Source organism: Pseudophryne corroboree, chromosome 1, assembly GCF_028390025.1.
Source record: "Pseudophryne corroboree isolate aPseCor3 chromosome 1, aPseCor3.hap2, whole genome shotgun sequence".
NCBI lineage: Eukaryota > Metazoa > Chordata > Amphibia > Anura > Myobatrachidae > Pseudophryne > Pseudophryne corroboree.
The window spans coordinates 313,681,481-313,697,775 of record NC_086444.1 but is presented as its reverse complement, the minus strand read 5'-3'; the positions used below and the strand labels follow the sequence as shown (position 1 = coordinate 313,697,775).

The window sequence follows — 16,295 nt, the reverse complement described above, 5'->3', positions numbered from 1 at the left end:
ACCATCCATTTAGGTGTCGACCCCGCAGGGGGTGACATCACATTTATCGGCACCTGCTCCGCCTCCACATAAGCCTCCTCATCAAACATGTCGACACAGCCGTACCGACACACCGCACACACACAAGGAATGCTCTGACTGAGGACAGGACCCCACAAAGCCCTTTGGGGAGACAGAGAGAGAGTATGCCAGCACACACCAACAGCGCTATATAACACAGGGATTAACACTATAACTGAGTGATTTTTCCCAATAGCTGCTTGTATACACAATATTGCGCCTAAATTTAGTGCCCCCCCTCTCTTTTTGACCCTATGTAGTCTGGAAACTGCAGGGGAGAGCCTGGGAGCGATCCTTCCAGCGGAGCTGTGAGGGAAAATGGTGCCAGTGTGCTGAGGGAGATAGCCCCGCCCCTTTTTCGGCGGACTTCTCCCGCTTTTTTCTATGTATATCTGGCAGGGGTATTTTACACATATATAGTCTCTATGACTATATTATGTGTTATTTGCCAGCCAAGGTACTCAATATTGCAGCCCAGGGCGCCCCCCCCCAGCGCCGTGCACCCATCAGTGACCGGAGTGTGAGGTGTGCATGGGAAGCAATGGCGCACAGCTGCAGTGCTGTGCGCTACCTTGATGAAGACCGAGGTCTTCTGCCGCCGATTTCCAGGACCCTCTTCTTGCTTCTGGCTCTGTAAGGGGGACGGCGGCGCGGCTCCGGGACCGGACGACCGAGGCTGGGCCTGTGTTCGATCCCTCTGGAGCTAATGGGGTCCAGTAGCCTAGAAGCCCAAGCTAGCTGCAAGCAGGTAGGTTCGCTTCTCTCCCCTTAGTCCCTCGTAGCAGTGAGTCTGTTGCCAGCAGATCTCACTGAAAATAAAAAACCTAAAATAAACTTTATTTTTCTAAGAGCTCAGGAGAGCCCCTAGTGTGCATCCAGCTCAGTCGGGCACAAAATTCTAACTGAGGTCTGGAGGAGGGTCATAGAGGGAGGAGCCAGTGCACACCAGGTAGTCCTAAAGCTTTCTTTAGTTGTGCCCAGTCTCCTGCGGAGCCGCTATTCCCCATGGTCCTTACGGAGTTCCCAGCATCCACTAGGACGTCAGAGAAAGCTATACTACACTTTGTTTTTTTGTCTTTTTCTCTCTTTTTTTTGTTATATGGTTCGTCGAATCCTCCATTAACCGTGAGGGAAAAAGTTGGCTCGATTACAGATATAAAGGACCATATTGTATTGTTTGTTCTTTCTGAGTGGCTATGCTTATCGCCTTTGATCCTCCACTTACTTCTATATTTATATATAATAATGAAAAAATAAGAATTTACTTACCGATAATTCTATTTCTCGTAGTCCGTAGTGGATGCTGGGGACTCCGTAAGGACCAAGGGGGAAAGCGGCTCCGCAGGAGACTGGGCACATCTAAAGAAAGCTTTAGGATCACCTGGTGTGCACTGGCTCCTCCCCCTATGACCCTCCTCCAAGCCTCAGTTAGGATACTGTGCCCGGACGAGCGTACACAATAAGGAAGGATTTTGAATCCCGGGTAAGACTCATACCAGCCACACCAATCACACTGTACAACTTGTGATCTGAACCCAGTTAACAGCATGATAATAGAGGAGCCTCTAGAAAAGATGGCTCACTACAACAATAACCCGAATTTTTTGGTAACAATAATTATGTACCAGTATTGCAGACAATCCGCACTTGGGATGGGCGCCCAGCATCCACTACGGACTACGAGAAATAGAATTATCGGTAAGTAAATTCTTATTTTCTCTGACGTCCTAGTGGATGCTGGGGACTCCGTAAGGACCATGGGGATTATACCAAAGCTCCCAAACGGGCGGGAGAGTGCGGATGAATCTGCAGCACCGAATGAGAGAACTCCAGGTCCTCTTTAGCCAGGGTATCAAATTTGTAGAATTTTACAAACGTATTTGCTCCTGACCAAGTAACTGCTCGGCAAAGTTGTAAAGCCGAGACCCCTCGGGCAGCTGCCCAAGATGAGCCCACCTTCCTTGTGGAGTGGGCATTTTAAGATTTTTGGCTGTGGCAGGCCTGCCACAGAATGTGCAAGCTGAATTGTACTACAAATCCAACGAGCAATCGTCTGCTTAGAAGCAGGGGCACCCAGTTTGTTGGGTGCATACAGGATAAACAGCGAGTCAGATTTTCTGACTCCAGCCGTCCTGGAAACATGTATTTTCAGGGTCCTGACCACGTCAAGCAACTTGGAATCCTCCAAGTCCTTAGTAGCCGCAGGCACCACAATAGGTTGGTTCATGTGAAATGCAGAAACCACCTTAGGTAGAAAATTTGAGGACGAGTCCTCAATTCTGCCCTTTCAGAATGAAATATTAAGTAAGGGCTTTTATATGATAAAGCCGCCAATTCTGACACACGCCTGGCTGAAACCAGGGCTAATTCGTCACTTCCATGTGAGATATTTTAAGTATACAGTGGTGAGTGGTTCAAACCAATGTGACTTTAGGAAACTCAACACAACATTGAGATCCCCAAGGTGCCACTGGAGGCACAAAAGGAGACTGTATATGCAGCACCCCTTTTACAAATGTCTGAACTTCAGGCACTGAAGCCAGTTCTTTTTGGAAGAAAATCGACAGGGCCGAAATTTGAACCTTAATGGACCCTAATTTTAGGCCCATAGACAGTCCTGTTTGCAGGAAATGGAGGAAACGACCCAGTTGAAATTCCTCTGTAGGGGCCTTCTTGGCCTCACCCCACGCAACATATTTTCGCCAAATGCGGTGATAATGTTTTGCGGTTACGTCTTTCCTGGCCTTGACCAGGGTAGGGATCTTCAGGATCCGGCATTCAACCGCCATGCCGTCAAACGCAGCCGCGGTAAGTCTTGGAACAGACAAGGCCCTTGCTGGAGCAGGTCCTTTCTTAGAGGTAGAGGCCACGGTTCGTCCGTGAGCATCTCTTGAAGTTCCGGATACCAAGTCCTTCTTGGCCAATCCGGAACCACGAGTATAGTTCTTACTCCTCTCCTTCTTATGATTCTCAGTACTTTTGGTATGAGGGGCAGAGAAGGGAACACATACACTGACTGGTACACCCACGGTGTTACCAGAGCGTCCACCGTTATTGCCTGAGGGTCCCTTGACCTGGCGCAATATCTGTCTAGTTTTTTGTTTAGACGGGATGCCATTATGTCCACCTTTTGTTTTTCCCAACGGTTTACAATCAGGTGGAAGACTTCTGGGTGAAGTCCCCACTCTCCCGGGTGAAGGTCGTGTCTGCTGAGGAAGTCTGCTTCCCAGTTGTCCACTCCCGGAATGAACACTGCTGACAGTGCTATCACATGATTTTCCGCCCAGCTAAAATCCTTGCAGCTTCTGCCATTGCCCTCCTGCTTCTCGTGCCGCCCTGTCTGTTTACGTGGGCGCCTGACGTGATGTTGTCCGATTGGATCAATACCGCCTGACCCTGAAGCAGGGGTTTCGCTTGACTTAGGGCATTATAAATGGCCCTTAGTTCCAGAATGTTTATATGAAGAGATGTCTCCAGGCTTGACCATAAGCCCTGGAAATTCCTTCCCTGTGTGACTGCTCCCCAGCCTCGCAGGCTGGCATCCGTGGCCACCAGGACCCAGTCCCGAATGCCGAATCTGCGGCCCTCTAGAAGATGAGCACTCTGCAACCACCACAGGAGGGATACCCTTGTCCCTGGTGACAGGGTTATCCGCTGAAGCATCTGAAGATGCGACCCGGACCATTTGTCCAGAAGGTTCCACTGTGCGTGGAATCTGCCGAATGGGATTGCTTCGTAGGAAGCCACCATTTTTACCCAGAACCCTTGTGCATTGATGCACTGAGACTTGGTTCGGTTTTAGGAGGTTCCTGACTAGCTCGGATAACTCCCTGGCTTTCTCCTCCGGGAGAAGCACCTTCTTTCTGGACTATGTCCAGAATCATCCCTAGGAACAGAAGACAAGTCGTCGGAATCAGCTGCGATTTTGGAATATTGAAAATCCAATCGTGCTGCCGCAACACTACCTGATATAGTGCTACACCGATCTCCAACTGTTCCCTGGATCTTACCCTTATCAGGGAATCGTCCAAGTAAAGGATAACTAAAATTCCCTTCCTTCGAAGGAATATCATCATTTCGGTCATTACTTCAGTAAAGACCCGGGGTGCCGTGGACCATCCCTACGGCAGCGTCCGAACTGATACAGTTCTGTACCATAACCTGAAATACCCTTGGTGAGAAGGGTATATTTTGACATGAAGGTAAGCATCCTTGATGTCCCGAGACATCATGTAGTCCCCTTCTTCCAGGTTTGCAATCACTGCTCTGAGTGACTCAATTTTGAATTTGAACCTCTGTATGCAAGTGTTCAAAGATTTTAGATTTTAGATTTTAAAATCGGTCTCACCGAGCCGTCTGGCTTCGGTACCACAATAGTGTGGAATAATAATACCCCTTTCCCTGTTGCAGGAGGGGTACCTTGATTATCACCTGCTGGGAATACAGCTTGTGAATGGCTTCCAAAACTGCCTCCCTGTCAGCGGGAGACGTCGGTAAAACAGACTTTTGGAAACGGCGAGGGGAATACGTCTCGAATTCCAATTTGTACCCCTGAAATATTATCTGAAGGATCCAGGGGTCTACTTGCGAGTGAGCCCACTGCGCACTGAAATTCATTGAGAACGGGACCCCACCGTGCCTGAACTTGTAAAGCCCTAGCGTCATACTGAGGGCTTGGCAGAGGCGGAAAAGGGTTTCTGTTCCTTGGAACTGGCTGATCTCTGCAGCCATTTTCCTCTCCCTCTGTCACGAGCAGAAAAGAGGAACCCTTTTGTCCGCTTGCCAACCAGGACTGCGCCTGATAATACGGCGTCTTATTTTGAGAGGCGACCTGGGGTACATCCCCTCTTTTAAGGCAATACTTCCAAATGCCGTTTGGAATCCGCATCACCTGACCACTTTACTGGAATAATTGGACAACGCACTTATACTTGATGCCAGTCGGCAAATATTCCGCTGTGCATCATGCATATATAGAAATGCATCTTTTAATTGCTCTATAGGCAATAATATACTGTCCTTATCTAGGATATCATATTTCCAGTCAGGGAATCCGACCACGCCAACCCAGCACTGCACATCCAGGCTGAGGCGATTGCTGGTCGCAGTATAACACCAGTATGTGTGTAAATACATTTTAGGATACGCTCCTGCTTTCTATCAGCAGGATCCTTAAGGGCGGCCATCTCAGGAGAGGGTAGAGCCCTTGTTTTTACAAGCGTGTGAGCGCTTTATCCACCCTAGGGGGTGTTTCCCAACGCACCCTAACCTCTGGCGGGAAAAGGTATACTGCCAATAACTTTTTAGAAATTATCAATTGTTATCGGGGGGAAACCCACGCATCATCACACACCTCATTTTATTTCTCAGATTCAGGAAAACTACAGGAAGTTTTTCCTCACCAAACATAATACCCCTTTTTTTTTTTTTTTGGTGGTATTCATATTATCAGAAAAGTGTAAACTTTTTCCATTGCCTCAATCATGCAATGTGTGGCCCTATTGGAAATCACGGTTGTCTCTTCACCGTCGACTCAGGAGTCAGTACCCTTGTCGGCGTCTGTATCTGAGGTAACGGGCGCTTTAGGGCCCCTGTATGAGACGTCTGGACATGCACAAGCTGAGTAGCCGGCTGTCTCATGTCAACCACTGTCTTTTATACAAAGCTGACACTGTCACGCAATTTCAACAGTACATCCACTCAGGTGTCGACCCCCTAGGGGGTGACAACACTATTTCAGACACTCTACTCCGTCTCCTCATCATTTTTCTCCTCATACATGTCGACACCAACGTACCGACACACAGCACACACACAGGGAATGCTCTGATAGAGGACAGGACCCCACTAGCCCTTTGGGGAGACAGAGGGAGAGTTTGCCAGCACACACCAGAGCGCTATATATATATACAGGGATAACCTTATATAAGTGTTTTTCCCTTTATAGCTGCTGTATTGTTATATACTGCGCCTAATTTGTGCCCCCCCTCTCTTTTTTAACCCCTTTCTGTAGTGTAGTGACTGCAGGGGAGAGCCAGGGAGCTTCCCTCCAACTGAGCTGTGAGGGAAAATGGCGCCAGTGTGCTGAGGAGATAGGCTCCGCCCCTTTCTCGGCGTCCTTATCATCCTTTTTCTGTATGTTTTGGCAGGGGTTAAATGCATCCATATAGCCCAGGAGTTATATGTGATGCATTTATTTTAGCCATATAAGGTTTTTTATCGATTTATTGCGTCTCAGGGCGCTGCCCCCCCCCAGCGCCCTGCACCCTCAGTGACCGGAGTGTGAAGTGTGCTGAGAGCAATGGCGCACAGCTGCGGTGCTGTGCGCTACCTTATCTGAAGACAGGATCGTCTTCTGCCGCCGATTTTTCCGGACCTCTTCGCTCTTCTGGCTCTGTAAGGGGGACGGCGGCGCGGCTCCGGTGACCCATCCAGGCTGAACCTGTGATCGTCCCTCTGGAGCTAATGTCCAGTAGCCTAAGAAGCCCAATCCACTCTGCACGCAGGTGAGTTCGCTTCTTCTCCCCTTAGTCCCTCGATGCAGTGAGCCTGTTGCCAGCAGGTCTCACTGAAAATATAAACCTAAACTAAAACTTTCACAAAGAGCTCAGGAGAGCCCCTAGTGTGCACCCTTCTCGTCGGGCACAGAAATCTAACTGAGGCTTGGAGGAGGGTCATAGGGGGAGGAGCCAGTGCACACCAGGTGATCCTAAAGCTTTCTTTAGATGTGCCCAGTCTCCTGCGGAGCCGCTTTCCCCCTTGGTCCTTACGGAGTCCCCAGCATCCACTAGGACGTCAGAGAAATGTATAATATTTCTAGTGATTAGAGCTTTTTTTGGAATAGCATATTAGGGGGAAAATAAATATTTTCTTTACATCAGAAAAGTAGTAAATAATTATTACATATATAGTAAATAAAGAACATGGGACCCACCCCCCATAAATGAACTCGCTCAGAACACTATCCACATGAACATCTATTGGGAACCTGTGGCAAGTGAACTAGCCCGTGAGGCTAAACGTTTTAATGTTCTGAACAAGTTGAATAATGTTCTAAAGTAGTTTAGTTATAGTAACCCAGGTGTCCCATGTTCTGAACTTGAATCTTGGGTGAGCACAAGATAAGGTGCTAGCATACAATAGAAGACAAAAAAATACATCCTAGCTATAATAAAAGCTAGAAAACAGTAGTAAAAAGCAACACAGTAATGCAGCTGTAAAATAAGGTTAAAAATACTGTATATGATCAAATAGTTGAGTTCACTAAGCAATTATAGAACAGAATGCCCACATAACCGACCTTTTCGCCTGTGAGTGTGACCATGTCCAGAGGGCCGTACATAAACCTCCCAGTGAGCGCCTGAGGTCCATCTTCATTGGCTACAGCATCATTAATCCTGTGGTTGGCAGCAACATTCTGTAAGGTGGGATACCCAAGAGTTCCAAGGTTAACAACATTCATTTTACAGTGTACATTTAGCAATCATTTTACAGTGTACATTTGGCAATGTGACCCCTACTTCATCTCTAATACTACTGAATCACTAGTTACTTAGAATAAGAATATGATAGAAAAGAACCCATCTAGTCTGTCCTATTTCCCGGTGTATGTATTTAAGGTGGATTTGTTGTCTTCCTCAATGCTAATTATACTCTCAATATATATGAATGTTTCTGTAATAACACATATAAATCCTCTCTCCTGAACTGTGCATGTTAATTTCTAAGTACTTCCTAATTTATTTCAAGATGATTAATGTCTTCTGGAGATAGTACCTCCAGGATTGTACACCATGAGGTGAGGTCTTACTGGTGACTTACAAAATGCCACTAATACAGTATCTCTTCCTACACAACCACTGCATTTTCTGCCTGACACCACTGCTTGCTTACCTTTATACTGTATTATCTGCAACTACGACTCTAGGTAACTTCCTTTCTTGCTGTTGATATTACTAGAGATGTGAGGCTCTCGGCTGTCACGTGTTTTGGATAGCCAATAAAAAAAATCAGGATAAATCCGAACTCACGTTAATTTTGGTGTTAACCGAGAAAATCAGAACCCACACATCTCTAGGGGATGCAGTTAAAATGCGTTCAGGATACCGACGCTAAAATCTCCACGCACAGGGCTATTCCCACTCGTGGGTGTCCATGACACCCATAGAGTGGAAACAGATCCTGTGGCGAGCACAGCGAGGCACCGGGACCGCAGCATGGCGAGAGCAGCGAGCCCACAAGGGGACACTTAGCGCTCGCTCCGCTGCTGGCATTGTGGCGGGCAGGATACCGCTGTTGTGATATTGACAGCCAGCATCCCGCCCGCCGGGTTAACATGTAACCCATCTCTAGATATTACCAATAATTCTGCTTCTGGATTTCTGTGTCCCAAATGCATTATTTTACATTTTCATGCATTTGATTTAAGAATAGTATACTCCAATCTATTCTTATATAGTAACTCTATATGCATTTGATTTACCCATTCTTGTGTATCAACACTGTTGCAATATAGAACCTTATAATATAATATATAATATTGTTTCTATGAGATAGCAGCAGAAGTGTTCTGTCAGTGGCACTTGGATGGCTACCTCTAGCATTATAGCACCACACAAAACTTTCATTTCTTCTATAAAATTCTCTCTAATATCATGGTACTCAGAAGATAATCAAAGAAAACCCATCAGCTTTACCTTAGAATCGCCAAGTATCTGACAAAGATGAGACCTGTGTGAATAATGATAAAGTGCTATGGACTACAGTTACCCGCAGTTTCACATGCGTTCGCTTTCTCAACCATTTCTCCCTTGGCTTAGATGGACTGAACACAGATACTTCTTTTCCAACCAACTCCAAAACGCTTGCAGTTTCATGTCTCATGACCTGAAATTTACATAAACAGAATTTTTCATACCATATCTCATAATCCAAATGATTTTCAAAACGTACTCTGGAAAAATGGTTCAGCAATTATCAATTCTGCGTTTTACTTTACATGTTACACTCATTAACAGTAATTGTGTTTGCTATATTTGCTGCTTTTTAATAGTTTAACAATGTATTGAAAGTTTAGTGTACAGGGATCTTTAGTTTCCCAACAGGCGAGACCTCTGCAGTTTATGGCATCCGAATGGTGGGTCGACAATGCTTAGGTCATCAGTCAATAGGTCAACCACTACTGGTTGATATGGACATGGTTGACACGGGACAGGTCAACACATGAAGAGGTCGACATGAGTTTTTTTAAAATCATTTTTGTTTATTTTTAACTTTTTCATACTTTATTATTATTATTATTATCCTTTATTTATATGGCGCCACAAGGGTTCCGTAGCGCCCAATTACAGAGTACATGAATAATCAAACAGGAAAACAGCAACTTACAGTTGATGACAGTATAGGACAAGTACAGGGTAAATAAACATAGTTACATCAGCAGATGACACTGGAATAAGTATCAGGTGGCAGAAGACTGCTGGAGTTGATGCAGTTGAAGATTATTAAAGTAAGAAAGGATAAGCACATGAGGGAAGAGGGCCCTGCTCGTGAGAGCTTACATTCTAAAGGGGAGGGGTAGACAGACAGGGGTGACACAGATGGGGTACATGGAGAGTGTAGAACAGAGGGTTAGGATGAGATTTGGCTGGGCTTGGTGAAGAAGTGGGTCTTGATAGCCCATTTGAAGTTTTGTAGAGAGGTGGAGAGTCTGAGGGGGAGAGGTAGGGAATTCCAGAGAAATGGAGCAGCACGTGAAAAATCTTGGAGGTCGGAGTGGGAGGAAGTAATCAGTCGTCAGGAGTGATGGTGTGCATTAGCCGAGTGAAGAGGACGTGTGGGAGTGTAAAGGGAGATAAGATCAGAGATGTAGATGGGAGAGGAGTGGGTGAGGGCTTTGTAAGCGAGTGTGAGAAGCTTGAAATGGATTCTGAAAGGGAAGGGGAGCCAGTGAAGGTCTAGTAAGGGAGGAGAGGTAGACGTAGTGCGTTTGGTGAGGAAAATGAGCCGGGCAGCAGCATTGAGGATAGATTGGAGTGGAGAGAGGTGTTTGTCAGGAATGCCAGTCAGGAGGAGATTACAGTAATCCAGTCTGGAGATGACCAGTGAGTGGATAAGAGTCTTAGTAGCATCCTGGGTCAGAAAGGGTCTGATCCTGGAAATATTTTTTAGATGAAAACGGCAGGTTTGTGAGAGGTGCTGAATGTGTGGTTTGAAGGAGAGGGAGGAGTCAAGGATTACTCCAAGACAGCGCACTTGGGGGCTAGAGGAGATAGTAGTGCCATCAATAGATAATGAGATTGTAGGAGGTGAGGTTATGCGGGAGGGAGGAAAGATGATCAGTTCGGTCTTAGACATGTTAAGTTTAAGAAAGCGCTGGGACATCCAGGAAGAGGTAGCAGAGAGACAGTTGGAGATACGAGTGAGGAGGTCAGGGGAGAGGTCTGGAGAGGAAAGATAGATTTGGGTGTCATCAGCATAGAGATGATATTGGAAACCAAAAGAACTAAAGAGCTTACCTAGTGAGGACGTATAGAGAGAGAAGAGGAGAGGACCAAGGACAGAACCTTGGGGTACACCTACAGTTAGTGGAAGTGAGGGGGAGGTGGAGTCATGAGAAGAGATAGAGAATGAACGGTCAGAGAGGTAGGAAGACAGCCAAGAGAGGGCAGTGTCGCGCAGACCAATGGAGTGAAGGATTTGCAGTAGGAGAGGATGGTCCACAGTGTCAAAAGCAGCAGAGAGATCAAGTAGAATTAGTAGAGAGTAGTGTCCCTTAGATTTAGCAGCATGGAGGTCATTGCATACTTTTGTAAGGGCACTTTCAGTGGAGTGGAGAGGACGGAAGCCAGACTGGAATGGGTCAAAGATATATACAAAATAATGAAGCGCTGTCCAAATCAATATATATTTAAAACATGTAACATTTAATTAACAATTACAAGACAAACATAAATCACACGGCCGGTGTTTGTTCTGATATCACTTAAAACATATATAATATATATGGTAAATAATGTAGCCACTCCGGAATAATTATGCTTAATTGGTGGGCTGAATGTTAGTAGCCATTAGCATGCCATAATGGAAAGCGAAGAAAGTTTAAAAGCATGAAACTCTTTCAGCTGATAATTTGATTATGGTTCAAAGCTTGAAATTTGTTAGTAGCAAGCGTATTAGTGCAGGAATCTCCTTGCTTAATTGTAACAATTGCAGACAGTTTTTAGTATATTATTGTACTTATCGGTCCAGCGTGGCCACGCTAAACAAACAGCAGCTCGGCGTGTCTTCAGACCGTAGTGTGGTTTAGCCGGGGTGACGTCTCACTCCTTGTACTCCAGCCAGGTCCTCACGCTTGCGGTGCTGGTTGTAAGCAACAATTGATCCCAGCCGAGGATGGCACTCCTCTAACGCGTTTCCCCGCCTTTGTGCAGCTCGGCGGCTTCTTCAGAGAGAATAAATTCATTCATTTATTCTCTCTGAAGAAGCCGCCGAGCTGCACAAAGGCGGGGAAACGCGTTAGAGGAGTGCCATCCTCGGCTGGGATCAATTGTTGCTTACAACCAGCACCGCAAGCGTGAGGACCTGGCTGGAGTACAAGGAGTGAGACGTCACCCCGGCTAAACCACACTACGGTCTGAAGACACGCCAAGCTGCTGTTTGTTTAGCGTGGCCACGCTGGACCGATAAGTACAATAATATACTAAAAACTGTCTGCAATTGTTACAATTAAGCAAGGAGATTCCTGCACTAATACGCTTGCTACTAACAAATTTCAAGCTTTGAACCATAATCAAATTATCAGCTGAAAGAGTTTCATGCTTTTAAACTTTCTTCGCTTTCCATTATGGCATGCTAATGGCTACTAACATTCAGCCCACCAATTAAGCATAATTATTCCGGAGTGGCTACATTATTTACCATATATATTATATATGTTTTAAGTGATATCAGAACAAACACCGGCCGTGTGATTTATGTTTGTCTTGTAATTGTTAATTAAATGTTACATGTTTTAAATATATATTGATTTGGACAGCGCTTCATTATTTTGTATATATCTTTGTGTATTTGTTTGTGAGGTTGGCAGTGACCTCTGGGTGAAGCAGCAGTCCTAAATCATTGATATTCAACATCATTGTAATTATTATCAGCGCCCAGTATTTGCTATACTGTTTTTTCTTGCTGGAATGGGTCAAGTAGTGAGTGTGAGGAAAGAAAGGCAGTAAGGCGGTTGTAGACAATATGCTCAAGGAGTTTGGAGGCAAAAGGGAGGAGAGAGATGGGTCGGTAGTTGGAGAGAGTGTTTGGATCAAGGGTAGGTTTTTTAAGAATAGGAGATGAGTGCATGCTTGAAGGCAGAGGGGACAGTGCCTGATGAGAGGGAGAGATTGAGAAGGTGGGAAAGGTGGGAACAAGCAGAAGGAGAGAGGTAGTGGAGGAGGCGAGAGGGGATAGGGTCAAGTGGGGAGGTGGTGAGAGGACAGGAACGAATGAGGGCCATGACTTCCTCTCCAGTTGCATGGGAGAAAGAGGTCAGAGTAGGTGGGAGGGATGGGGAGGGGTGGTAAGGGATGGGGGAAAGCTGGCTACTGATGGTCTGGTGTGATGTGATGTCCTTACGTATGGAGTCAATTTTGGATGTGAAGTAAGTGGCAAAGTCAAGAGCAGAGAGTGAGGAAGGGAGACGAGGTGGGCAGAGGAGTGAGTTGAGAGTGGCAAAGAGGCGCCGGGTGTTGGAAGACTGGGAGGAGATGAGGTTCTTGAAGTATGACTGTTTAGCAAGAGAAAGGGCAGCACTGAAGGATGAGAGCATAAGTTTGAAATTGAGGAAGTCTGCCTTAGAGCGTGATTTCCTCCAGTGTCACTCAGCAGTACGTGAGCATTTTTGCAGATATCTGGTGCATTTGGTGTGCCAGGGTTGAGGTGTTAATTTGCGAGGGTGAATAGTGGTTGGTGGAGCAACAGAGTCAAGAGCAGAAGTAAGGGATGCATTGTATATGGAAGTGGCTTGTTCAGGGCATGAGAGAGAGAGAATAGGAGAGAGAAGTGAGTCAAACAGGGAGGAAAGGAATGTGGTGTCAATAGCTTCAATGTTACGCTTAGTGATGGTAGCCTTGGGAGGTAGAGACGGGGAAGTCAAGAGAGATAGGTTAAAGGAGAGCAGGTGATAGTCAGAGAGCGGAAATGGGGAATTTGAAAAATCAGAAATATCACAGCGGTGAGTGAAGACCAGATCCAGTGAGCTCCCATTCACATGGGAGGGTGAGGAGGTCCACTGTGAGAGACCAAGTGAAGAGGTGAGGTTAAGGAGTTTAGAGGCAGGGGATTGTGTGGGGATGTCAATAGGGATATTGAAATTGCCTAGGATAATGGAAGGATATGTCAGAAGAGAGGAAGTGAGGAAGCCAGGAAGCAAAGTTGTCGATGAATTTGGAAGCAACGCCAGGGGGGCGGTAAATGACAGCTACTCTAAGATGGACTGGTTGGAAGAGGCGTATAGTATGGACCTCAAATGTAGAGAATGTAAGGGATGGTTCTGGTGGTATGAGTTGGTAGGAGTAACTAGAAGGTAAAAGGACCCCAACACCACCCCCATGGCGACCCCCAGGTCGGGGTGTGTGTGTGAATGCGAGGCCATCCAGGTGGACTAAGATTGGGAATAGTAACCCGCGAAGCGCGTCATGCAATTGGGGTTCCTGGTCATGTTATGGAGAAAACGACACCAAAAATATTAGAAAAACTCATGTCGACCTTTTCATGTGTCGGCCTGTCTCATGACGACCTTTTTGCTGTGTCGATGTTTTCCCCATGACGACCAATAGTGGTCGACAAACTGATTCATAACTGTAGTTTTTACAGAAGATGCTGGTGGGACTAAATAAAAAGACATGCTATCTGTATGGTTTGTGTTTTCTGCTGCCATGTGTGAGAGGCTTTGCTCAAACATCACTGTTTAATAAGCTAAGCAATATAAATTATTACTCAGTAAATTGATCACAGACAGCATTATTTCCCTGGAGTCTATAACTATTAATTTATATTAATTAATTTTCCTTGTATAACAAACGTTAAAAGAAATAAGGTTTTCTCTGCAAAATGACTTTTTTTTTTTTTAACAAATTATAGAAAAATACGCCCCACTGATAACTAAACTATTTTGGGCCTGTAAACATGTAGTTACTTAACAAAGGAAAGATGATAAAACGGAAGAACTTCATAACACCAGCTTATTGTTTACCTGTCTTAATAGGAATGAAACAACATCTGTGGATTCCCAATAACTGGCATGGAAAAGGTGAGGAAGAGCAACTGTGGGGAACGCAGTGAGGGCATCCGGACAATACAGAGCATAGTCCATCCTTTTTGTACCCCACCACTTTGCTGCAACTAACAAGAGAGAACTAGGTTACCTCTTTTACCTTACCAAAAGAATATGATAGAGTGATAATAGGAAGAAGAGCAGTGGTCAATAAAAGTGCTGACAGACATTTTTGGGCTGATCCAATTCTCCCAGGAAAGCAGCCTAACAAAGTAAAACGTGAAATCACTGCGTCGGAAATGCGTTAATTGCACAGTGATAGTAATAGGCTGCATTATTACTGATATTTATCCAGCCCACAAAATGGCTGCCTCTAGTGTGGGTATGATAGATGAATAAGATCTGTATAGTTATAAAACGACGAACATGAGGCTAGTAATAACAAAGGAAGCAAATCCGATTTCAAAACATGCGTCACATGCATCTGCAGTTTTCTCAAATAGAGACATTTCATAGCAAACCCAGAGCAATGCGCGGCAGTACCCTAAGTGTTACTTATCTTGATTCTACATGCAACCTTCTGACCAACCACCAATGCTAGCAGACTAGTTTCAGGAATAAGATCAGCATGAACACATAAAGGAAAATCTTTGAGATCTCCAACAAATGTTACAAACAAGTTTGTTATCAACCCATATAATTACATTTCACCCGTAGCGTCACCACTGTTAAAGAGAAATCATCACCAAAAATATATTGTTCCACAGGTTCGTTTCTCTTTCAAATTTACTCTGGTAAGAGTCTCGGTATTGGATGCATGGTGCAGTCTCTTTGTATCAGTTGTTTAGGTAGCTTAATACTGTGGAAAGAATACAAACAGAGCACTCTATGGATGGATGTGCTTGGTGTCTGGGAAGAATTCGGCTAAACTAAAATTTGGAGAAGTTATAGTTTGAGAGAAAATATTGTCTAAGTACAATAGAAGTGATTGGTGACCAAACAAAGAGTTGTCCTGTGATGCACAACATCAGAATTAGATAAGTAAGCTGTCCACCAATATTTGCTGCTACAAGACAAAGACCAATCATCAGTACTCAAGTCTTACTTTTTGGTGATTATTTCTGATCATACAGGCCTTAGTAAAGCAATAGTACTGGTTAAAGTTCAGTGATGCAGTTAGAATTTGCAGGCATAATATTAGTTAATTAATAGCTCAAGTGTTTTAGTTTGGAACCATATTTGTTCCTCCATTATAAAGCAATACTATAAGTATATCTAACATCTCCACTGATGCATATTCTAAAATGTCATAAGAGGAAAGCTGGCGGAAATATTACCCAGATGGCAAGTTACAGAATTATATGTAAACACACGCTTAGCGAGCAAAAGGTGCAAAACTTCTATAACCACCTCCCTTTCAGTATAAATCAAAAATACTGTAAATATGTTTTTACATGAAAATCTTGAATATTAAATACAAGGTAATATAACACCAGAGACGTAGGTTTTCAGATGTTGAAATGAAAGTGATTTGTAAAAAAGAATATAATGACCATGATTTGTAGTTGTAAGAAGTATGTCAAATGTAAAACTTGAAATGTATGACAGCTTAGTCCCCTTTCTTCACTTCTTAACACCTTGCAGTAAGGTGACTCAATGACTCAAAATAAATGTGCCTGAAGAGGGGTTAGATGATGCCATTCTGCCCATTGGATGGGTTAATAATAGCAGGGAAGCCTCTCTACCTGCAATACCTTTGGAGATGTCCGAGTCTTGGATCCCTGGGATGATGCTGTGCTTCCAATCCCCCACCTCTAGCATTCTTCCTATGTGACTCTGCTCAGTATGGTACTGATTGTGTTTTGTAGGGGCGCTTGTTTTTGTGTTAGGTTTGTAAGGGAGAGCAAGCTGTGACAGAAGACTTAGCTTTTTGGAATTGTTAAGATGATTTTTTGTTTCTAAGGAACAAAGCAAA

The 16,295-nt window shown here is 44.7% G+C and overlaps 1 protein-coding gene across 23 annotated transcripts in view; it reads right to left on the bottom strand.

The window, feature by feature from the left end:
- PITPNM2 (phosphatidylinositol transfer protein membrane associated 2) overlaps window positions 1–16,295 on the bottom strand; it is a 545,353-nt gene that overhangs the window by 43,889 nt on the left and 485,169 nt on the right. For 16 of the 23 annotated variants that reach the window (XM_063964525.1, XM_063964523.1, XM_063964527.1 and 13 more), the window contains 4 exons: window positions 16,066–16,278; window positions 14,300–14,448; window positions 8,830–8,946; window positions 7,361–7,477 (listed from right to left, as the gene is read on the bottom strand). In XM_063964525.1, the coding sequence (XP_063820595.1) occupies window positions 7,361–7,477; window positions 8,830–8,946; window positions 14,300–14,448; window positions 16,066–16,278 (596 nt within the window). The remainder of the gene's footprint in view (window positions 1–7,360; window positions 7,478–8,829; window positions 8,947–14,299; window positions 14,449–16,065; window positions 16,279–16,295) is intronic. The other 7 variants (XM_063964537.1, XM_063964540.1, XM_063964542.1 and 4 more) reach the window with 2 other exon arrangements.